The 24,005-nt window shown below is 38.7% G+C and overlaps 1 protein-coding gene and 1 long non-coding RNA gene across 3 annotated transcripts in view; one reads left to right on the top strand and one right to left on the bottom strand.

The window, feature by feature from the left end:
• The first annotated feature begins 1,296 nt into the window (after positions 1 to 1,296).
• lysmd4 (LysM, putative peptidoglycan-binding, domain containing 4) lies at positions 1,297 to 6,024 on the top strand. Of its 2 annotated transcripts, XM_071203504.1 has the most exons (4): positions 1,297 to 1,397; positions 3,197 to 3,277; positions 3,575 to 3,843; positions 4,461 to 6,024. In XM_071203504.1, the coding sequence occupies exons 3-4, from the start codon at positions 3,583 to 3,585 to the stop codon at positions 4,995 to 4,997; spliced, it is 798 nt and encodes a 265-aa protein (XP_071059605.1). In that variant the 5' UTR covers positions 1,297 to 1,397; positions 3,197 to 3,277; positions 3,575 to 3,582; the 3' UTR covers positions 4,998 to 6,024. The 2 variants fall into 2 exon arrangements, with proteins under 2 accessions (XP_071059605.1, XP_033940874.1); XM_034084983.1 differs by lacking the exon at positions 3,197 to 3,277.
• The window catches only part of LOC117447956 (uncharacterized), a 103,003-nt gene continuing 82,744 nt past the window's right edge, over positions 3,747 to 24,005 (bottom strand). Inside the window, exon 4 of the long non-coding RNA XR_004552301.2 lies at positions 3,747 to 3,836. This is a non-coding gene — a long non-coding RNA (uncharacterized lncRNA). The remainder of the gene's footprint in view (positions 3,837 to 24,005) is intronic.

Below are 24,005 nucleotides of genomic sequence, written 5' to 3' on the forward strand. Positions count from 1 at the left end.
CCTGTAATCCACAATATCAATAACGGAATGGAATAAAACTAATGCTTCGCCCCATGTAAAAAACCCACCCTGTATTAGTTTAATCTGATAAGAAGATGAGAAGCTTTTGACAAATCTTCAGCAATATGAAAGACCAATAGCCCCATCTATTGGCCAAATAAGGCTATCCTTACCCTGATCTCTGAAACCCTTGTGATTCTTTCCAGGAACCCAGAACCAATATTCACTTTCGATCATCCTCTCAGCCCAAGGCAGTGTGCTGTAGCTGTCCTCACCAATACTTGAGTAGCACATAGGAACTTACATAGGGTAAAGGGAGAGGAAGTCAATTGACAGCCCCTGTACTTTAATGGCTTGGGTGTAATGATGACTTTCTACCAACAGATGTCAGACATAGTGGACATTTGCTCAACTATTAATTAGCATAAACAGAGAAGAAAAAGTCAATCTAATATACAATTTATATAATATATCTCAGTTTTAAGTCGTGGAGACTGTATAATGATAATGTTTAAAAATATATAATACACACATGACATTGTTCAATTACACTGAACCATGAGTGTATTATTTTACTTTTAATCTACTTTTATTTAGAATAAAACCATTACATTAATTCAATATCTAAAATTACTCGACAGCAAAACTCATCCAATATTTGAAAAATTAAATTACGAATAGATTATCAAGAGGAAAATACTAATATTTCAAGAAAATAGCACTATCAAGACATCTGTTGTCTCAGCAGCTAGGTCGAAATTATTTTGTCCATACTACTTTTATTGGATTTATATCAGGTGTCTTTTTTTTCATTGGTAAAGTTTTGGTCTTAACTATTATTTATTTTAATAGTTTCAGGTATCATACATGTCTTAATTTGATTTGTTTAAATATATATATTTACACATATCACCTTTTTTTTTTGTGGCTGCATCGTACATAGCTCACACATTGTGCAGCACATTGGTCTCACACCTGGTATGAAATGTTATATATTTATTTGTTTTAATTTTCTTTGCTTCAATGTGTAAATGTGAACAGGTAGCCTGTTCAATTTCCTGTGTTTATGCAGCAGTACTGTCCACAGTGTAGCCCACTAAAATTAAATAATCAATTAATACAAAAATATAAAAATAATCAGAATCATAAATTAATTTTCTTAAACGTTGTAGGGATTTCTTTAAAGATGAAATTATTGTTGTTGTTGTCACATTCCAGAGCAGTGGGTGGCGGTAGAGCTTTTCTTGCAGCACCTTCTTTGAAAGAGTAGAAGAAGAAGCATGCTAACAGCAGCTAGCGCGAGCGCCACCAGTTGCTGCTGTAATGTTCGCCTGTCCAGCCGGGGTGGACTCCTCTGCCAAGGCGCTGTCCTGCACTACTGTTGCCATTTGGATAAGGTAACTAGATGTGGGGAAGCTCAGTCTGAGATTAAAAAGTCTGTGACACTATATTTACTTCTTTTTTTTTTAATAGTAACAGTATTTCTTCATGTGTTGTCATGAACATAAGCTAACGTTAGCTCACTGTAACTGGAGCTGAAGTTAGGCAGTTCGCTGACTGTGCCATGGTGCCGAAATTCAGCTGAACACATGCTGGACTCCACATATTGGAGTCAGAAGTAACGATAACACGGTTTAAAGTGATTTTTAGATTAAATTACGTCCTTCAGTTTGGCATTAGAGTGTTATAAATCGGTTGAGAAATGATCGCCTAACTTTGTTAACTTAAAGTGTATCTCGAGCCGGTTTCTCAAACGTACCTACCCCACCTTTTAATGTGTACAACAACGTTAATCAAAGTGCACAGTCCATTAAGATTTAAAGCATAATGAATATGTGTTAGGGTGCTGTCACTCTTTAGTTTAAACTAAGGAACTACCGTGCGTTTGCCTTTTTTCTGTGGTCGTGTAGGCAGGTGTGAAAGCTATAATTCAACCAGGGCGTCGAGAGGAAGGAGCTTTCGGCCCGCAAGTGAATTCTGGTGCGCCTTTTTACGGTGAAAAGCAGCCAGAGTCAATGTAGATATGTGGCATTAGTATGAATCCAAAAGTTGTTAAACTCATACTGCCACATAATGGTGTTATCTAGCTATGTGTAACGCGATCCAATCAGAAGTGTATATTTGATCGCTCCATGTGTTCCCCTGAAAAGTGAGCAAAACAAAGCAGGCACACAAATTTGACAGCAAACATCATCTCTATTATGAGATAGAAAAAATGGATAGAAAATACTTTAGAATAAGGTGGCACTTTTAAACTCAAACATAACTTGAAAATGAATCGATTATTTACATACAATATATCTATATCAGGAGACAGGATGACTCAGTTGGACCAGCCACTGACTGACTGATACAATGCAGATACAAATATCTGCTCAGGTGAGGTTTAGATTCTAGGAAAGCTTAAAGGTACAATGGGTCACAAAATAATATATAGGGTTTCTTACACAGATAGTAAGGATGTGTAAGACCCATGGAGCTAGATAAGGGATAACAGCTGTGCGACTAACAGGCCATGGCATTCAGATGACACTGCTGAAACAAGCCACTGTAGTTTAATCTAGAGCAGAAGTCAGATGTAGATACAAGGCGAGGCCACGTCGCAAAGCATCTGCTCTCAACTCGTGTGAGTTAATGATTCAGAGGCAGATTAAAGGTACTGTAAGTTAGTTCAGAGTTTGGTAATGGTGTCTCTTGTCATGTTGTTCAGTAGAGTCATGACTGCACAGCCTGTAGGGCCTACAATGCAGTGTTGGGCTTCCATAGGAGTCTCCCCAGCGACATTTGACAACATTTATTTAACTGTATATAAATAAATGTAGTTTTGTATTTAACACATTATAAGTTGCTTGGCTCTTTTAGAATTCATTAACTACACATCCAATATATGAGGCTATGATAGTTTGCCAATGTCTAAGATTATTCTTATTAGTTTTTATACTGTTCTAAAACTATGTTTTAATACTCCTTTATTCATCTTGATTGGTGATATGCTTAATTATACTTAAGTTTATTCAACAAGAAATAAAGAAATGAAGGCTTTCTTTAAGAAAAACAACCCTGCTCAGCAAACAGAGCCAACGCTATCTATCTAGTATGAATGAATTAAAGGTGGGGTAGGTAATTTGAGAAACCAGCTCGAGTGCGCTATGATTTGAAAATACACTGCCGGAAAAAATCTGCTACTTCCTTACAGAGCCCCTCCTCCAACACAAACAAACGCACACATGGCCAATGAGGGCACGAGTTTGTGCACAGATGGAAGGCTGACAGGCAGGTAGGCCATCCAGTTATTTTAGCCGGGCCGGCTAAAATGATTGTTCGTGCTTTTTACAGTACTATGGCTTCCACAGATGGATTTTGTTATGGATTTTTTGTCAAAGCACTTAAGATATTCATTGCTATCGGGATGTTAAGAGCATTCCATGGAATATAGCAAAAAGTGTATCTCGAGCCGGTTTCTCAAACTTACCTACCCCACCTTTAACTGTAATTTCAAAACTATTTAGTTTGGATTTATAATTTAATATGTTTTTAATTGTACTCTTGCTTTAATGTTGGGACATCTTTACAGGCTTCACTATGCGGCGGGGGGATCACGCTTCCCGGGCTTTCCAGGCCCCGGTGGATGTCCATGCCAGTGTAGATGGGCAGATCTACATGTTCAACAGGAGGCCCAATGAGTCTACTTCCTCCTCAGATGATGAGGAGCTCATCGTCTTGGAGATGAGGCCGCGAGTTTCACTGCAGGAGCCAGACAGTCTGAGGAACATCCAGCTGCTGGAGCGGGAAGTGCTGGACGGGGACAACCTCAACAAGCTCGCACTGCAATATGGCTGTAAGGTAAAGATATTGAATAATCAATGATTTTTATTTAAAACAAATCTGGTCCTTATCTCAAAATAATGTTTCCTTTTAACTTTATTGCTATTTATCAATCTAGTTTGTTTTGGGTTGAGTTCAGAGATATCAATTGAAGATATCTTTGCCTTCTTTTGAATATGATAACATTACAAAGCACTCGCATTTGGTGCTCAAAGACGCACAAAATGAATACTTTGAAAAACTCACCAAAAATGTCTCTGTCGACCCGGTTAATAAAGATAATCCACAGATCATGTTGTGAGCAGCTTCATGTAGGAATATTTCATTCCTCTTTGGTTGAGCTGTAAAGTAAGATAGCTCAGAAGAGTTATGTTCCATATGGCGTGGTTATACACTTGGTCAGTGCACTTTGGTGTAAAATAAACTAGCTCTTACATGCCAGGTCATGATTTGTGGGAAGAAGTTTTTCGAAACCTTTTTTTTTGGTACCATTTAGTCGCATTATATTTGAGAGAAGGCATACTACGACGATATCTCAATGATATAACACTCAGCAACTATCACCAAAACAATCTAGATTGGTGAATACAAGTAAGATTCCTGATTCCTTAAAAATCCTGTGTTTCTGTCAACAGGTGACGGATATAAAGCGGGTGAACAACCTCATGCAGGAACAAGATTTATTTGCACTGAAAACCATCAAAATACCTATTCAGAAACACAGCTTTTTAACCGAGTTGCACACAAGTCACCCTCAAGAAGAAATGCCACATTCATCCCCCACACCAGTGAAGCCTCAGGACCGATCCAGAGCCCAGCTACACCTGCAGGAAGTCACAGACTTCCTGATGGAGGTGGACCAAGATATCGAGAAACTGATTCAGAACACAAATGATCAAGATGAAACTTTTTTAGATAACTCAAAACAACAAAGGTTTGGTTTCAAAGGACAGCCTCTGAAGAGTCACGGTGCAGACTGGGGCATCCAGTGGTGGAACGCTGTGGTGGCCATGCTCCTGATCGGCATCGTCCTGCCATTATTTTATGTCATTTATTTCAAAACAAAAGATAGTGGAGTAGCTTCACCAACAGATGGTGAAGGTGCTTTATCTTCCATCCCCTATTCAAACACCTCAGGGACAGGAGCCGAACACTTCCAAGAACCAGGATAAAGCACACCGGAATCATTTTAAGACTGATGATATTTAAGGTGTCAATCAAGATAAAGCCAACTCTCTTAACATTTTCACGCAACACCCCCGTGCGTCAGTGACATTGTCTTTCTGTTTTATACTATATCTGTGATGCTTGAGGCAGAAACTCCAATGACTGTGTTGAAGAGAAATGGATGAAAAAGTTCAAATCTTTGTGATATTTTAGAAAACTAACGGTTATTTCTTTCAAGAGTTGATGTAGTAACATTTCTTACAATATTACTCTCGGTTATTTTACCTCAGGTGATTTACAATATTTGAGGCTGATAAGTAACTGTTGTGTCTTGAACCTCCTCACATGAACAAAGCTGAATAGTGATACTAAATGTATTGTGTGTATTCTGAGATAACACAGCTGTAAGTATTTCTGTGTGGGCTTCACTACAACTCGCCTTCCTATCATTGCCTTTTGCCAGTATCAACATATCATTGTCATGTATCAAGCATAATCATGACATCTGTTCCAATACAGTAATATATATATATTTGCAATACTTTATAATATGAACAATGGGAGAAAAGTGTATGAGGTTAAACTATATTTGACATGGGTTTGAGCATTTATTGTGTGCCTTGACTGAATGAACTTATTTGTGGCTGTGTTATGGTCCACTCATTGCCATGAACATCGTGCCTCTGGGTCTGAATTCAGTGCCAAAAGTGTAACATGTGTTTACAATAAGATTTTGGTACAATATGCTTTATATTTTACATTACAAGGTGTTTCATTTAGAACATTGCATGTATGTTTCCTGAATGAAGTGTGACGTGCCTTAAACCTTCATAGTTAGGTTTGTATGGTATTAAGTCCACCATGAGCAGGTGGTGAATTTGTGTGCCATGTCCAAAGCACTTTTTAAAGTCTAGTATTGAAGCTGGATTTGGTTTTTAAATGTTGAAGTACATTTGTAAACTAATTGGTGTGCAACATCATTTTTATTCAGCATGTACCTACCTGAATACAAACCTAATAGTGTGAATTTAATCTCACAAGTTGATGTTTATTGTCTGGTGTTTTTCCTTGTCAATTCTTCCTTATTTTATAACATGTGTTTATTGAGATTATTCACAGACACGCAATATACTAGGATAGACTATTCACTACTGACACCCAATGTAATTGAACACTTAAACAAAAAGATACAGTAAGCCTTAAGTGTAGTAGAATAGTGTGTATTTAGTTTTGAGAAGTTGCAGTACTCACAGTTACCAAAAGATGGCAGCATGCACATACAATCCTACTACTTGCAGTTGCTAAATGAAACTGCATTTACTATTGTTGTGTGATGTCAGAATAGTCATTTTGAATGATGACAAACTACCACTAAGTTCTGTTAACACTGAGCAGGTGGTGAATTTGTGTGCCATGTCCAAAGCACTTTTTAAAGTCTAGTATTGAAGCTGGATTTGGTTTTTAAATGTTGAAGTACATTTGTAAACTAATTGGTGTGCAACATCATTTTTATTCAGCATGTACCTACCTGAATACAAACCTAATAGTGTGAATTTAATCTCACAAGTTGATGTTTATTGTCTGGTGTTTTTCCTTGTCAATTCTTCCTTATTTTATAACATGTGTTTATTGAGATTATTCACAGACACGCAATATACTAGGATAGACTATTCACTACTGACACCCAATGTAATTGAACACTTAAACAAAAAGATACAGTATACAGTATATAAATATATATATATATATATATATATATATATATAAATATATATATATCAGTATATATACACATAAAAATGTCTTTGTACTTACAGTAAAATCCAAAGAATACAAATGCAGTATGTGAGGAATAACTTCAATGTTACAGATATTTAGAAACAATGCTCAATAGTTGCAAACCCATTGATAACACTAACATAACATTTGAAAGTGTCTGGCCCCCGGATGCTCGCTATAATGGGGTCTGAACCTGGATATTGTGTTTAAAAGATAATACACCCAAACACTGCAAACTGTTTGTACTCTACATGTAAAGCCAAATCATTCTGAGACAACCTATATTAGTATTTATCAGATCATGTTCTCAAATGTATCTGCCGTACACAACAAAAACAAAAGCTCCTTTTCACATTAAGCATTCGAGTCAGGTGAGGCCTACTTAGAAACCAAACTGTGATTTAGTGCTTTGACAGAAAAAATTCTTCAACCTGTGGGACTCAAAATGTTCTTTGTGATGGCAAAGCTGATATTCTTCAAATAAAATATGAGATAGCTCTGATCTGTAATATGACCAGCCAGAGACAACATTTAGAAAACTTGACTCAAGCGTTTGAGTTTTTCTGCGAGTTGGGAACAAAAGTTGAGTAGTTGCGCACTATTGCTGCGGAGGCTCTATGCCTTGTATTATTCTATGACCTGAGACCCTCCTCTCATAACTGCAGCTCACGAACCCTGCTCTGATCTAGCTCCAGGCCGCACTGCGCTGGCGTCCTGCCAGCTCCCAGGCTGAGTCTTATCCTACTGTTGACACATGCCCCCCTTTTTCTCTTTTACCTCCAACCTGGACACTTCTACTCCCTGCCTTTCTTTATTTGATGGAATTCACATCAAGTCTGCTCCTGTAGAGGACATATTTACTAAATATAATGGAGCTCTTACCTTCAACAATCCTAATATGGTGTGTCTGATTCTTACCATGTCAATGGGAGGAAGCGTTTGGCTGACACATTTCATTCAGATGCAGAACACTTTATGGTCCATTACAATTACATAAAATTTACATTTGAATCACCTGAGGGGGACTTTTATTTGTATATTTAAGTTGAAAATGAGTTACTCTACCTGAAGTATATGTACAGTTTGCACACTGTAAGGGGGTGTTCTGGTGTCACTGAAAAGCTGGTTTTGAATCCAACACATTTCTTTGGGCAGAGCGTGCTTTTTTGGAGGTGGTGGCTGAAGCAGAGGGGGCTTTCCCCCTGAACAAAGCACAACCCTCCATACAGTCTGGGTGGAGGGTAAATACAGTGAAAAGATTCACGAGCAACCCGAAGCGCTGCAGCTTTAAGAAGTTTGCACACTTGAGCAGCTGGCAGCAGGCCACTTGGCCAACATAAACAGCCCTAATCCTTTTTCCAAGGAGCTTTCAACACTCATCTCTCTGGCACAACGGCCACTGACTCACTCTCTCGCTCCCTGACATTCCTGCCTGTATTCATTCTGCACTGCTGTCACCAGGGGGCGCTGTGGCCCTTACAATGTGAACGCTGTTGATCATTATTCACTGCTAAGGTATGTGCCTTCCTTTGATTTTCCCCTGAAGCGAAACAGGTCTCAGTTTTCAATCTTAGTGGGAATGGAGGCTTAGTTTCACAATGTCATGTTGACCTGAAGCCCACAGAAGTATGGGTTGCTCCTACAATTGGTGTTGACAAAAAGTAAACTGTGAACTTTCTATTTCTATTCTTCACCACCAGGCACTTTGATATAAATCAGCTTTTGGTGAAAGGTTGGCAGCATTTTTTGTTGTTGTTAAGCTTGTTGGAATCAGCTTTTTGCTGAAAGGTTACCAGAAGTTGTTTTTGCACTCATGCCAAAATAAATCGTATTTAAGAATTACAACTATAGAATTCAGACCGACTAAAATATCACAGTATATTCTCTATATTATTATGTGTTTTAGAGTTATAAACATAAATACAGTGTGATTTCTGTGTGAGTGAGACTGAGGTCTGTTTGAATGGGGGCAGGGAGATCCAGGGTTTTGATTTCCTCTGCTCCCGGGGGGATTTTGCAGACACAGGGTAATTTGTAGTGAAATTTCCAGCACAGTTTGTTTTGCAGGTGGCTGAGAATGAAGGCAGGGCGTGGTGGGGAATGAGAGAAGCAATTTGCTGTCTGTGGGCTGTGAATGTGTGTATTGTTGCACAGCAGTAGGTTTAGTGTTGTGCTGGTATGTGCTATGGTCCAATGGAAGGGAGGCAGCAGTACATTCTCATGGATAAACAAAAGGATTGTTGAAATATTAAATACATTTTTATTGGTGAATTCCTTTCCAGTAAATACACAATGTAACTATCTTTGTCTGGACAAGTCAGTTCATTCTGCAAAGAGAAGATACTCTTTTCATAGAGTAGAGTATAGAGAGTATTTCAGTTTGAAACACGAGTCATAAAACAGGGGGAAAAACGAATTCAATATGTGAAAAATATCACATAACAAAGCAACATGAGTGTATTTGAAGCTTCTCGCCAGAAGACATTTCAGTCTCACATGCTTCGGAGTGGATTCAATTAAAAACTCTTCTCTTTGAATCCCCGGCCAGAATTTCAATGTAGTAATCCATGCCAGATGTTACAGCGCCCCTTGAGGAACACACAAGGTGTTAAGGAAAGAGCTAAGACTGTTACATTTATTTTTATCAGCAAATCTTCAGTCCAATGAGAAACATGAATTTCTGCTATGAAAACTAATCCTGCAGAGAAAGCTCAGAATATGCTATCAAGGAATATTTTGACCAGCATAATTGGATTTATTTTCACATGACTCTGGATTTGAATGAGAATGCATTATATATTGCAAGCATGCTGTATATCATCCCTTAAATCTGACTGTGTAAGTGAGGATCATCTGGAGACACAGATGGCTGGAGAATGTGATGTTCTGTCACTCATGTTCCTGCAGGGGCGGCTGTTTTTCTTTCGCCCCCGCTGTTGAGGAACCAATTGTGCAGCACCTGTTTTACATTCCAGCCGAGGTTTGAGGGGTGTTCACCCCGAGGGACGCTTCTATAGTCAAACTAACACTGACACAGATATGTATGGAAAAAGGTTTCTTTAGTCCATCTCTTGAATCTTTGCGACACTTCCAAGACATCAGTGTATGTGCTGTAGAAAACATATAAGTTAATCATTTTAAGATTATTTTTTTCCTGATGTCCAAAACTGTAAGAGAATCATGTTCTCTGCTGTGCTCACATTCTCTTTTCATCTGCAATGCATTGACCATACTGACTATACTGTTGTACTGAGAAAAAAACACAACAGTGCATACATTTAACACACGTACTCCCTTATCAGCGCTATTATTGTACTTACAAGTTTACTGCAACAATAATAAATATATAGAGTACTATTGTATGTTGCAATATAAACTTATACTGAAGCAAATGTGTAAACCTACTTGGTAATAAAACTGATTCTGATATTACTTATAATACATATTAAATAAATAAGCATATATTGAAGACAAAATACTATGTACATTCTATGTGTCTCTTTCAAAGACATTAACTAATACATTGTGAATACAGTTGTAGCTTTTTACTAGGAAAATACATGAAGCAACTGAAAAAGCTTGTATTTTTGCAGAAGAGGTCAAGAATTCATAAAAAAGTAAGGTTTCTGTTAATGTGTGTCACTAATTTAGATTACAGTTTAAAACTGTATCTTCAGAGGTGGTAGTACTGATATATATATATCATATACTGTCTCATATACCGTCTCATATAAACTCCATTGTGTCCTTGTTGGCTGCAAAGGACAATGTAAATTGTTGGCAGGGTGAGAGAATCCACTGAGACAGGCATGGATGAGGAGAGGATAATGGGTTGGACATGCTTCTCTAAATCACTGGATGCAACTCAACTGAGCACCTGCTTGGCTCAAGACACACAACTAGACGCTAACAGGAGGCTCAATATGGATCTCAGTCCTCTGACACTATATTACACCTGCCATACTGAGGAGGTTATCCCTTACCTGCAATCGCTATACTTGCAGAAACATTTCAATAGAGGGAAAACACAGACTTTGAAATGGGAAGGAACCGTTAAATCAAAACGAGTTTCTCAAATATAGATAGAGATTATGATTAACAATGCACCAAGGACTCCTTAAATAAATCATAAGGTTATTACAAGAGGTAATCAGGAGTACATTGGTTGAAAAGAGTGAATTAAGATGTTCTATTTCTCCATCGAGGGAATTAATGATTTCTTCCTATTCTTTTCTCCCACTAGCTTGTTCATGCCAAATTAAACACTTTAAACTCATTGGTTTTTGAATAACTGGCCAAATAGACCGTTTTTCCTTTCTACATTTTGGCTTTGAGACATTTACAAGGCCTTGACACAAAGTCCGGCCTCTGGATCTGTGCTGCAGGAGTGTGTGTGAAACAGCTGTGTCAGACCAGGTGCAGTCTGTTCAGTGCTCCAGTCTCAGGCACAATTTATACCATAATTCCTGGCGGATCATTTGCAGCACTGCCAGATGAACTCTATTAAAACTGGCTTTTTTTTGTACTAGAACTGGAATGCCCCCTCACACAGAAAAAAAGAAATGTTCCTGTTATTAAAATACATTTACGTGCTGTGGTTTTATTCGACACAAAGGGGTTTTGATTCAATTAAAGGGAGGATAATGCAAGTATGTAGTGACTGTTAATGAAAAGAAAATCCTCCTGTCGCCTCACACCATGTGTATTATTAACAACAACTGGAACAATGTTGTGGACATGTATATTGTGAGAACACAGCAGAACAGTAATTACTGCAGGAGACAAACATCATCCCAGCAGTAAGCTCTTTGTTTGGGACATTACATGGGTAATGAGAACCACTTGCTGCTGGACTCCATAAATGATGTCAGGGGTTTAGAGGTTGCAAGGCTCAATACTCTGCTCATCCCTCTGAAGTACTTGAAAAACATCCATTGCACGTCATGCTGAGAGATGCTGAATTTCCTGCCATTCCCAGATGTTCCCGTGCAGATGTTCTCAGAGGAGGCTTTCAAAGGAAAAGCTATAGGCTTGCAAATGCTGTGCTAATGTTTGCTTTTGCTCACACGTCCAGGCAAAAGTTGGAGTCCTGTAGGAAAAACACCAAAGATTGAAGACTGAAATAACGTTTGAAATAGGATGGCAAAGCTAGTTTAATTTAAATTCAATTTTCCATTTTGTATAAATAAAAAGATACAAAAAAAATGTGTGATTTTAAATAAGGGTAGAATATGATAAGTATATTCCAAAGAGAGAGATAATAAAAACCTTTATGACAAGTCATGTAGCCAAAATTAATGCAAATTTGTTTTACTGGATGTCTTAGTTTGTCTCCAATGTTGTCCTTAACAAGAATACCTCTTATCGTATCCGACAGCTGCAGTTTACACCTTACTGACACAACAAAGTGGCGGATAGGGACTGTCAAGTGGAGCATGGGGAGGTCAAACAAAGTTGATCCAAACATGATAGAGGACTTGGTCAACAAAGAGAAGGGACACAGCGAACAAGCATCCATCTCTCATCACTGTGCTCACAAAGCTGCCATACATGGGGGAGTACATATCAGCCGATTCCCTTTGGCGAGTGGCTCCTGATCCAAGGTCAGATAAAGACACAGCGACAGACCCAAGACTGAATTTGAACCTTGAAGATGATTTGGCTTTGAAAAGACAGATAAAAACTGGACTGATGTGAGACCTTTGCATTCAAAATGAAGCTTACAAATAACTGACATGCTGTATTCAATTCAATTCAAAACCTTTATTTATCCAGGTAAAATCCCATTGAGATCAATGATCTCTTTTTCAAGGGAGACCTGCAGCAGTAGGTTCCACAAGAAGACATAAAAACATAAACAACAGAACAACAAAAGGACATCATACAGCAAAATGTACAGGGATTACAATTTACATATTTAACCACATGTACAGGTACCAACAGCATCTGATTTTGTAACATCCAACCAACCGAGCTTTAAAAACATTTACATTTTCCATTCTTTTTGCAGACTGTTCCATGTTAGTGGAGGTGCACATCTAAAAGCTTTCTTCCCTAAGACAGTCCTAGCACTTGGCACATTTAATAAAACCACAGCATGCGATCTCAGGCAATAAGTACTTTAAATTCGCAGAGAGATCAGGGAGCAGATATAAGATGGTAGTTTATCCAACATGGCTTTGTAAATGAATAAGTACCAGTGACTGAGCCTCCGTACAGTAAGTGATGGCAAAACCGCCTTGGTATACAGGGTACAGTGATGCGTAAGTGCTTTACAATTTGTCAAAAATCTCAGTGCACTGTGATACGCAGCATCTAACTTGCTCAGGTAATTGTCAGGCGCATTCATATATAACAAATCACCATAGTCCAGCACAGGTAAAAAGGTCACAGTGACTAGCCTTTTCCTGGCCTCAAGCGAGAAACGGGACTTGTTTCTGAAAAAGAAACCTAGCCTAACCCTCAGCTTTTTAAGCAGGTTATTTACATGCAATTTAAAAGTGAGACAATCATCAAGCCAGATACCCAAGTATTTGTAACAGGTAACCACTTCAAGTTGTATTCCTTGCGTAGTTACAATATCCAAAGCAGTCTCCGGTGTATTTTTAGCTTTAGCTTTAGAAAAGAGCATTACCTTGGTTTTATCCACATTTAAAAGAAGCTTAAGCTCAGAGAGCTGAGCCTGAATAATGTTAAAAACAGCCTGTAATTTAACAACAGCCTCGTTAATCGAGGGACCTGCACAGTACATAACGGTATCGTCCGCATAAAAATGTAAGGTTGCTCCTTCGACATTTTCACCTAAACTATTAATATAGATAGATAGCGGACCTAAAACTGAACCTTGTGGTACACCATTAGTGATGTTTAACCACTCAGAAGACAGCCCATCAAACTGAACACATTGGGACCTTTCAGAGAGGTAGTTCACAAACCACCCCACTGCAAGGCTGGATATGCCAATACTGAGTAGCCTCTGCTTCAAAATGCGATGATCGACGGTATCAAAAGCATTGGATAGGTCAACAAATAGAGCTGCACAACTCTGCTTATTATCTAAAATACTCGTAATATCATTTACCACTTTCATTGTCGCAGTGATGGTGCTGTGTTGCTTTCTGAAGCCTGATTGATGTTTAGACAGGATGTCATTTGTACATAAAAACTCCTTTACTTGTTCACTCACTTGGCGTTCAAGAACCTTAGCCAGAACTGACAATTTAGAGATGGGTCTATAATTGTTTAATAAGGTGGCCTCCCCTCCTTTTAGTAGTGGCTGACTTCCATACTTTTGGGATTTTATTCGTGCTGAGAGAGAGGTTAAAAAGAGTAGTAAGAGGTGGAGCAATAAAATCTGCAGCTATCTTTAAAAAGAAAGGTTCTACGTTGTCCGGACCTGCCGGCTTTTTAGGATCTAGCTTGGTTAAGACTTCACGAACAACATCAACAGTAAAAGGAGTAAAACTGAAAGGGTTTTCCAGACCACATTGTTCTGTGTCACCGACTGTGGTGTTCACAGAAGCAGAATTAGAAACAGAATGAAACAGAGGACACAAAATGCTCATTAAAACAATTTAACATGGTAGCCCTATCCGATATAGTGCCAGATGCTGTGGTAAGGCACAGAGGTAGCTCATTACGGATATCACCAGTGGATATCGATTTTATGGCTTTCCAGAATTGTCTATGGTTGTTCAGGTTCTTTGTGGTAACTGACAGATAATACTTAGATTTAGCACTTTTGACATGTGAAGTGAAACTATTTCTTAGCTGCCTAAAACGCAGCCATTCTACCTCTGAGCCTGATTTCCTAGCCTTTGCCCAGGCCTTGTTTCTCTCATGCAGGAGACTAGACAGCTCAGCAGAAAACCAAGGATTGTTTCGTCCCTTCACTCTAAATGTACACAGGGGTGCATGTCTATCTATAATTTCCATAAAACCAAGATAAAAACAAGACCATGCAGTCTCAACATCAGCACACAAATCGATTTTTCCCCAATCAAACCCAAACAGATCATGCACAAAACCCTGCTCCACAAAATGTTTTGTCTCTCTTGATGATAATTACGTGGTTTAACCTTTTGGACTTTTGTGTCCCTAATTGTGGCTACAACACAGTGGTCACTCAGATCATTCGCAAATACTCCCACAGCTGAGTATTTATAGGGAATATTAGTTAGAATGAGATTAATTAGGGAGGATTTATTTGGGGACTTAATATTAGGGTGAGTAGGACTGTCAACAATCTGAGTAACATTTAAAGAGATATAAAGGTTTTTAAAATCCTCTGACACTGCAGTTAACCAGTCCCAGTTAAAATCTCCAAGTAGCACTATTTCCTTGTAGTCTAGTTGCGATAAAAGATTTGCTAGCGAAAACAAGGAGTCTTTGACAGCTGAGGGGGGTCTGTAACAGCCCATGACCATGACCTGTTGACCCTTTGCCACTTAAATATTTAAGGCTAAAAATTCAAATTGCTTACTGATAGATTTGGAAACTAATGTGGATACACTGAACTTATTCTTAACATAAATGGCAACGCCACCACCTTTATTAGGCCGGTCGGTACGATACACATTATAACCATTTAAGGCAATGTCAGAGGCCAAAATAGACTTATTTAGCCATGTTTCTGATAAAACAATGACGTCAGCGTCAGTCGAGCTCGCCCAAATATGGACAAAATCTAGTTTACCTAACAGACTGTGCACATTCAAGTGGATGAAACCCAACCCAGATCTAGCTTTAAAATCAGCAGGAGTAGCGATCTGACTACTACTACTGGGCGGACCAGGGTTAGGTTGTACATTTCCTGATAGTAATAACAACAACAAAAACAGGCATATTTTCCTCTTAAGCGACACACATACATTGTCATCTACTTTAGAATCACCGGAAAAGTCTGCGAGAGTGTGATTAGAGCTTAGGAAGCAGTCCTGAAGAACCATCATCGCAGGAAAACAAAAAAGACAATTAATGTGCAATTAATGCCAGAATATTTGAGATGTAAACACATCTGTGTGTGTGTGCGTGTGTGTACATAGTAAGGTTGATTGGTCATTAATTGGGCTTGAAGTTTAGCAGATCCTTGCAGCTGGTGTACTGTACAAAGTGAGGGCAATGGGTTCAGTGGTGTGTGCGTGCGTGCGTGCGTGCGTGCGTGCGTGCGTGCGTGCGTTCTCCTGCGTGTGAAAGAACAGCAAAATCAGGTATCTAGATTTCCGGCCAATTTGCTAATCTCTTTTTTTGTCCAAATCTAAATCAGCCTTTCTTGTTGTCAGTGCTCTGTTGGTATTAGTCAAAGCAAAGTATCTCTGTTTTATACATCTTTATGTAAGTCATGGAGCTTAAAATACATCACACACAAACCTAAACATGAGGGCCATTCGAAAAAGATAAGCGATGTAACAGGAGAATCTAAGTGAGATACAGAAAGGTATTCATTGATGTGTGCTGCCTGTCAAATATATATGGCAAGTAATTATGGCATGATAATATAATTGTCCTTTTCTTACAATGGTTGGTACAAGGGCAGAAGATGGTCGATGCTTTCATCAGCTCTGATGAAGGGTATCATACTTCTGCATCAGTAAACTCAGCTATAACCCGATTTAATCAACACTTATGAACTGTGCGTTTAGATACGCACCACTTTAAAAGTACCAAGATATTAATCAGGACTAGTGGAATATGCCCCTTGAGAAATGTAAGCACACTCGTCTCCCTGTGCCCCGCCGCTCTGTAATCAACATACAAGCAGAGATCACAGACTGCTGAGCTTCAGATTTGTGCTGTGGTCTGTCCTAATACTGCTAAATATTCAAGCAGATTCCAGCAGGCACAGGCTTCTTTTTAAGTGCAAAGGAAATATTAACAGACTTGAAAAGATATTTTTCAGGGGAGTAGAGTGTTTTCTTTAACCCAAATGGCTAAAACTGAAAGTCTAAATTGTCCCTGCAGGACATTTTTTTTTAAAGCCTGCTCATGCACATTTCTCAACTAAAAAAGCACTCGGAAACAACCAAAGATACTTACATACACAAATACACAAGCTTATAGATCTATACAGCTACGAACACAGAGATCAAAATAGACCTTTCATTTAGAGCTGTTGTGAAAAAAAAATGTGATATAGAATATGAGAAATACATTGAGTGTAATGAAAACAGACTAAAACGAAAATAAATATTGGCTGGTTTAACTCGGCAGTTACACTACACTCTGGCACTGAAGTCTATTTATAGTCATAATTTGATGGCTTCAGATTGAGTCCCAGCTCTTTGATTTGATAGTAATGTGATAGATCTCTTTGTGAATGCACGATAAAGTCACACTTAATAATTTTCTCATCGCTCTGGAATTGATATGATTCTCCCCGTGTTGATATGTTATTCTGACCTGATTCCTGCTCCCATGGATACAGCTGCAGCGGAGGCAGAATGGAAAACATGATTCCTTTATACGCTTGGAGGTACAGTGTTCTGTGTGTGTGTGTGTGTGTGTGTGTGTGTGTGTGTGTGTGTGTGTGTGTGTGTGTGTGTGTGTGTGTGTGTGTGTGTGTGTGTGTGTGTGTGTGTGTGTGTGTGTGTGTGTGTGTGTGTGTGTGTGTGTGTGTGTGTGTGTGTGTGTGTGTGTGTGTGTGTGTGTGTGTGTGTGTGTGTGTGTGTGTGTGTGTGTGTGTGTGTGTGTGTGTGTGTGTGTGTGTGTGTGTGTGTGTGATGACAATAAAGCCTTCGCATACTCTGCAACCCGATACAAAAGGTCAGATGTGGTTCTACACTTGAATATAATGTGTGCCACTCAAATTAGAGGGTAGGTGCGCTGTTGGCTGTTAGCTCCATGTACTCTAAGTACTACCCTGTAATACTTTTACTGCTGTGTCAGTTAGACAGTCTTTAAGCCCGTCAGTAAGTGAAACCGACTAGTAAGTAGCAATACAGAGAGTTTGAGGTTGCCCTGGTATAAACAGTAAACAAAGGTGAATAGCTGTAAGTTTGCCAAGAATACGACAGGCTGGCTGTTCCATCTCAAACCAGCATCTCATTAATCAGAAGGTCGTGTTGCAAGTGACATTTTTGTATCAGTATAAATTCATTTTTGCGGTGAACCATAGCTTAACTTCTTCCTGCTTGGTTTGTTTTGTGCTTGGAAATCCTCTCTGGTAAGACTAGAAACCTGAGACAGATTGACACAGATCCAGTTCTCGGACTCTATAAGGAAGTTCAACCAGAACATTTTATTTTAAAAGGCAGCTTTATTTATTTTCAAAGGTATTTTTCTTGTTTGTTTACACCTGCGTTGTGGCAGTAAATATGGCTTTTGTACTTTATGTAGTTAGTAAGAACCTATCATTTTCTCATCAAAGTGAGGTGCTCAAGTGTTTTAAGGGTAATGTATACATCACATTGTATAGGTCTTAGTAGCTATAATTGAATTTTTTTATTGAATCCTATTTCATTCTTTTAGTTTTGTTTTATTCAGTCTTGCTTCAATTTACTTTTATTGATATTAAGTGCTTTAATGATGAAGTTACGGGTCACTGGGTGTGTTTTACTATGGATGGGGTTTTTTAAATTATTCTTAATATTTTCTTTGGATTTGTGAATTTGTGTTAGATTTTTTTTTTTTTTAAATATGCTTTAAATATGCTTTATAAATAAAGTTTGATGTGAATGGATTTGACAATGCTACTAAGTTAATTACGCTTGGAGAATAAACAGAGCTTGTTTGAGTGTTTGACAGAGGAGGTGCTGAGCGGCCTCTTCATTGTCTCCCGTTGGTTGTCGTTGACTACAGAGAGGTTTCCGAGGTGTCTCAGTCTCATCAGGTCGGAGCATTGAAGCCCCTCTCAGTCAGCTCTGAGTGAGTGACAACAGCCGCCCAGAGATAAGAGCAGGGCGAGAGAAAGACCTCTGCATATCAGTGTGTGTGTGTGTGCGTGTGCGTGTGTGTGGCCATTGTGCATGCACATGTCCCTGTATCTGTGTGTGAAGGTGATGAGTGAGATTCAGGCCCAAAGGGGGATCACGTCACCACAGAGATAATCACCATCGCCTAGCAACCTCAGCCCTCAGGCCCACTGACGGAAGTGCAGAGTGAAAAGTGATCCTCTTTAAAAACGAGTGATAATAATGGATCTTTTCAAGCAGACCTGAAATAAACATTTGTCTTTCTTTGATGTCCTTAAAGGACACATCTAATGATGTATGAGTTGAAAGAAAAAGACAAATGAATACAAGTATTTTCTTTGGAGCCACAGACTGATGTAACCTAATCCTCCGTTCCATATATCTCATTTGTGATTCAAAACATGTAAACAACATATCAATGAGCCACATTGTTGCCAGGTAAACTGTCCTGCTGCGATAAATGACTTGCTTGCACACCAAATATGTAGCTGAAAATCTTCCCTAGCAAATTAACTTTGGTTAAGAAATACTATTATAATATAAAATAAGAATATCTTTGGGATTAACAAAATAAACTAATTAGCTTTCTGCTCAATGCTATATATAGGCAGCGAACTTGTGCATTCTTGGTTTTAGCCTTTTTCATTTGTCGATAATCACCAAAGAATATAGAATATTGTCAGCCTTATTCTTTAATAAACACTTAGCTCGGATCCCAGTGTAAAACAATCCTAATAGTAAATATATATCATTGATGATCAATGTATGTAATTGTACTTAAAATCCATACCACATTAATCCCAGAGCTGTAAATTATGAAGAAATAAAAGCAGGTTGAAGCATTTAATGTGTATTTTGTGTGGTCGCTCTAAATGACGGCCCTAATGTGAGATGTCCTTTATAAAGGGAGCCTGTTACTGGCTGTCACTCTGCTCCCAGCCAACAGCGTTCAGACTGAGCTCATTTCAGTTGTGTTACTAGACAAATTATTGTCTTCCTGCTAGACACCCCTGACGAGGCACGTCAATACTGCAGGTGCAGTTGGGCCTGAAATTGCTTTGTTTAAACTTGTCAGGTTGGAATGGAGATTTTAAAAGAAGGATCTATCCTCATTTGCACGGCTAAGGCGCTGTGCAAACCTACAGAGATTATCACCTCAAACTGCAGTGTGTTTTAGAAGAAGAATCTCTTTTAGGATCTGAAACGTGATGAGTTGATATCATGGCTTTTTAGATCTGTCAATAAATGAAACGCTCATTTTCTTTGATATTGTTTATGGGCTTTCACATTTTTGTGTGGGCTTTTCTTCCCTATGTTACATGTCAAAAAGGGAATGTGATATTCAAATTGAAACTAGAGTAAACCAAATTAATCTTTAAGAATTTTCAAAATAATTAACTACATGCTTCTTGTTTTATATACAGCAGGTGCTCATAATGTAGAAAAAGGTTACTTACTGTATCTATACAATGCATATGTTTTTGCCATGACAATTTTCCTGCCTTGAATAACACACTGTCTGACATTTCACCAGCGTACAGTGCACACACAGCGCTGACAATTCAATTGACATATCAACCTTCTTTTTCTACTGACATTTAAACTAATTTCAATGTTTACACTTTGACTGACACTTCAAATCCTTTAAGGTCTCAAGTAATCTTTTAAAAGCATAAAGAAATGGCTCTCAGCTCCTCTAACTGTCTCTGTTAATAAACGATTAACTTCTACTTGGCTGCAGTGCTTTAAATGCAGCTTACACTTTAACTGATATTGCTATTCGACATTTTATATACTTGAACTGACAGTAATTTATTTAGGACTTATATTTGTATCAACATTTTTTAAATCTCCCTTCAGCCATTTTTATTCAAATTATAGTTTATCCAGTGCTTAAAGATAGGGACAGTTTAACAGCGAGTTTGGCACTTTAATTTTAACTGTAATTTCAGCTTGCTTTAGTTTTGTACTTCAACTGCCACTTAAACTTTAACTACTTCAGCTTTGAATATTCAGCAGCACCAACTTGTCAGTCTTATTCTAAGGTTGCCTACAATTTCGATATGCATATTTTTACACTCATACCTACATTTAACAATGTAAAAATGTATATTTGTGTTTGCTCATTTTCACAGGTGTCAAGATTGGTATCAGTCAAAAGAATGTAAGGCATGGCCGCTGTGGTAAAACACTCCTAATTCACAGATTATTCCGGCTTGAATAGTCTTTCCCCCCAATTTGTTCGGAGGACAAAGGGCAATGATGCACATTCCTGAGAGCAGCAGTGGAGAAGCATTCCATCCACTGTTTGTAATTGTTCGCAGCTGTAGGCAGAGTCTGCTTCCTATTTGTCACATTCACGGGTCAAGCGTTACCATATCTTTCAAAATCTCTCGAAAAATAGAAGTAAAGCTCCAGAAGGAAGAGTGTTTATTTGCACTTACTGCAGTAGGTGAAGCAGTGCAGCTGCTAGCCTCCCTACACCTCTGCTTCTATCTTTCATCCTCTGCGCTTTGTTATTGCGAGGATGTACTCGCCATTTATCTATCTGAGCTGAGGGCGGTAAATGCGTTTGGTCAAGATGTTCTGTAAGATTTTCCCGCCATGTCACAGCACGAGGTGTCCATTGTGCGAAAGATGTCTCTTCTTCTAGTTTTAGCATAACAGTATTGGAGCATCTTGCGTTGGAATAACATTTCTGAATGCTGATTTGAAGCTTTGCTATAGCCTACAGGCAATACACACACCACACAGTATCCTTACCAAGCCACAGTGGGGTAATCTCACTTTTGTATCAAATAATTGAGGGATGGCAGCAGTATGACGGTATGTTAGAATCAATCTTTGTTACAGAAGATTTGGACAAATCTCAAATAGTAGGAGGAAAACGATGTAGATCACAAACTGTCCTTTCCAATAACAGCACTCTCTGTGTATGAGCTTCTCCAGAGCCACAATATTGAAAATAAGTGTGTGTGTGTGTGTGTGTGTGTGTGTGTGTGTGTGTGTGTGTGTGTGTGTGTGTGTGTGTGTGTGTGTGTGTGTGTGTGTGTGTGTGTGTGTGTGTGTGTGTGTGTGTGTGTGTGTGTGTGTGTGTGTGTGTGTGTGTGTGTGTGTGTGTGTGTGTGTGTGTGTGTGTGTGTGTGTGTGTGTGTGTGTGTGTGTGTGTGTGTGTGTGTGTGTGTGTGTGTGTGTGTGTGTGTGTGTGTGTGTGTGCGCACGCAAGAGGAGTGTATGTGTGTTTGTACAGGTGCCAAAAAAAAATTCTGCTCTGAGCACAATCCGTGCTTGTGCTAAGAGCAAATGCAAGTGGTTCTCCACTTCAGAACAGAGGGGCACCACAGCAGCTTTATTGTTTAAAATCAGCGCCTGTAACAAAGCATGTATCAGTAGGAACACTGCTTTTATAGTTAGGAGTTGTATCCCGATCGACTGAGACCGACCTTTCCTTCCAAAATGGACCAAAAACACCAACATGATTTGATTTGTTAAACTCTTGTGGTGCTAAATTGTGTTTTTTTTGTAATGTCCATTGTTTCAAAGGGTGACAACATGCAATACAGATTCCTTCTGAGAAACTGACATCAGCTGGGTCATAAAACCTCAGTCATCATGTCCAAGTAAATCCCTTTGCCCAAACCACAAAATTACAGCTTCTAAGTCTGCGGGCAGGGGAATGTGAGTGAAGGTTTTTCTTGTGGACCTTGGGTATGTTTTCAGGAACCACAGACCTAAAGGATATCTGCTGCAGGTAGAGGGCGCTGTAGCTCCTAAAGTCTCCGTTTGGAAATGTTCTTGGTAGTTCTGCAAATAAATACTGTTATTTGTCACCAGCTTGAATATGAGAAGCCGCAGTAATATCTGGGCTCAGCAATTCAAACATTTGGATTCATTTTTTGCAGCACTACCTCCTCTTTCATGTGTTTTATGTTCAGTTATAGGTCACAATGAGAACATGAGACAAAAGACCTATTGAAACAATGTGATGGTACGTGAGATGCTTTGGTATTTTCTTGTGTGATATACATCGCCCTCTCTGTTGAAACTCATCTTTTCTGAATTAGACCCCCTGGATTAAACACAGATAGACATTTTGTACTGTTTCTGCTTAGTTTTTCTTTTTTGAAAAAGCTGTACCTTTACCATTTTACTACCTTGAGCATGGTGTTTGCTTACATAAATAAGTGTGTGTGTATGGATGATGAGCTCTATGCTAATGCAGTGTTGTGGTCCGTAGTGTCGCACTCTCTTAGGAGCTGAAACAGCTGCCTGGGCTGCTTTGCCTCCAGCTGCTTCCAAATTGTCCTGCCATTAAGCTATTATATGTTTACAACCACAGCACCGAGCAAGCCCACGAGGTGCTAGACGCCCTGATGATCTTCCTCTGTTGTAATGAATCATTATCCCCGTTTCTTATTGCCCAGCTTTTGACACGCTGTAATTAGCTGTGATTCAATTAGACGCACTATCTTAACCGAGCTGTAAAGGTATCAGGCACCATCAAAATGGCCTGATATATATTAGATTGATAATATTATTCATGCATATATCCATGCTGTAGAGTTTCACATTACATTGAATGGACACATCTACTTATTCTAAATCTGGCATAATATGCAGTGGTGGAAGGAATTCTAAGATATTTTACTTAAGTGAAAGTTCCAAGTAAAAGTCATTCATTCAAAGACTTACTTAAGTGAAAATACATAAGCATTGACATCAAAATATACTTATACGTATTTACTGGGCCATTTCAGAATCATAAATATGACTTGATTATGAATTAATGTGTTTAACGCTTATTTGATTACTTTCTATATGGTTGCATACTTTATGTACTGCTGGAACTTCCAACCTGTAAGTATATGTTAAAGTTTTCCTAATGGTTGCTGAAATCTGAATCTATAAAGAAACTAAAGGTATCAAATAAATGTAGTGTAATACATTACAGTAAATACAGTCCACCAGTGATAATATGTTAGTATATTTGCATCTGAATTATGCACCATGCTAACTAGAATGTGTGATTTTGCATAAATAAGATTGTTGCTCCTCTTTAACATAAGCCACAAATGTGCCAACAGTTTTTTTTTTATTCCTGCTCTCAGTCTGTTGAGCTGAACTGTGGGAGAGGAGAGGAGCAGGAACACATTGATCTTATTTGGACGGGCTTTTGTCTGGGACACATCCAAACCCAAACAGCCAGGGGAAGGACCACAACAGGCTGTAAGTAATTCTCTTCCAGTAATCCAGACACACTCTGCATAGGTTACAGACAGAGCAAAGCCCCTTGTGATATTCAAAGCACTGTTATTTTTGTATTCA

This window comes from Pseudochaenichthys georgianus, chromosome 6, assembly GCF_902827115.2.
Source record: "Pseudochaenichthys georgianus chromosome 6, fPseGeo1.2, whole genome shotgun sequence".
In the NCBI taxonomy this organism is placed as follows: Eukaryota; Metazoa; Chordata; class Actinopteri; order Perciformes; family Channichthyidae; genus Pseudochaenichthys; species Pseudochaenichthys georgianus.

Coding starts and splice junctions, on each gene's coding strand:
- lysmd4 (XM_071203504.1), top strand. CDS start 3,583: ATGCGGCGGGGGGATCACGCTTCCCGGGCTTTCCAGGCCCCGGTGGAT. Junction 3,844..4,460: donor CACTGCAATATGGCTGTAAG/GTAAAGATATTG, acceptor TTCTGTCAACAG/GTGACGGATATAAAGCGGGT.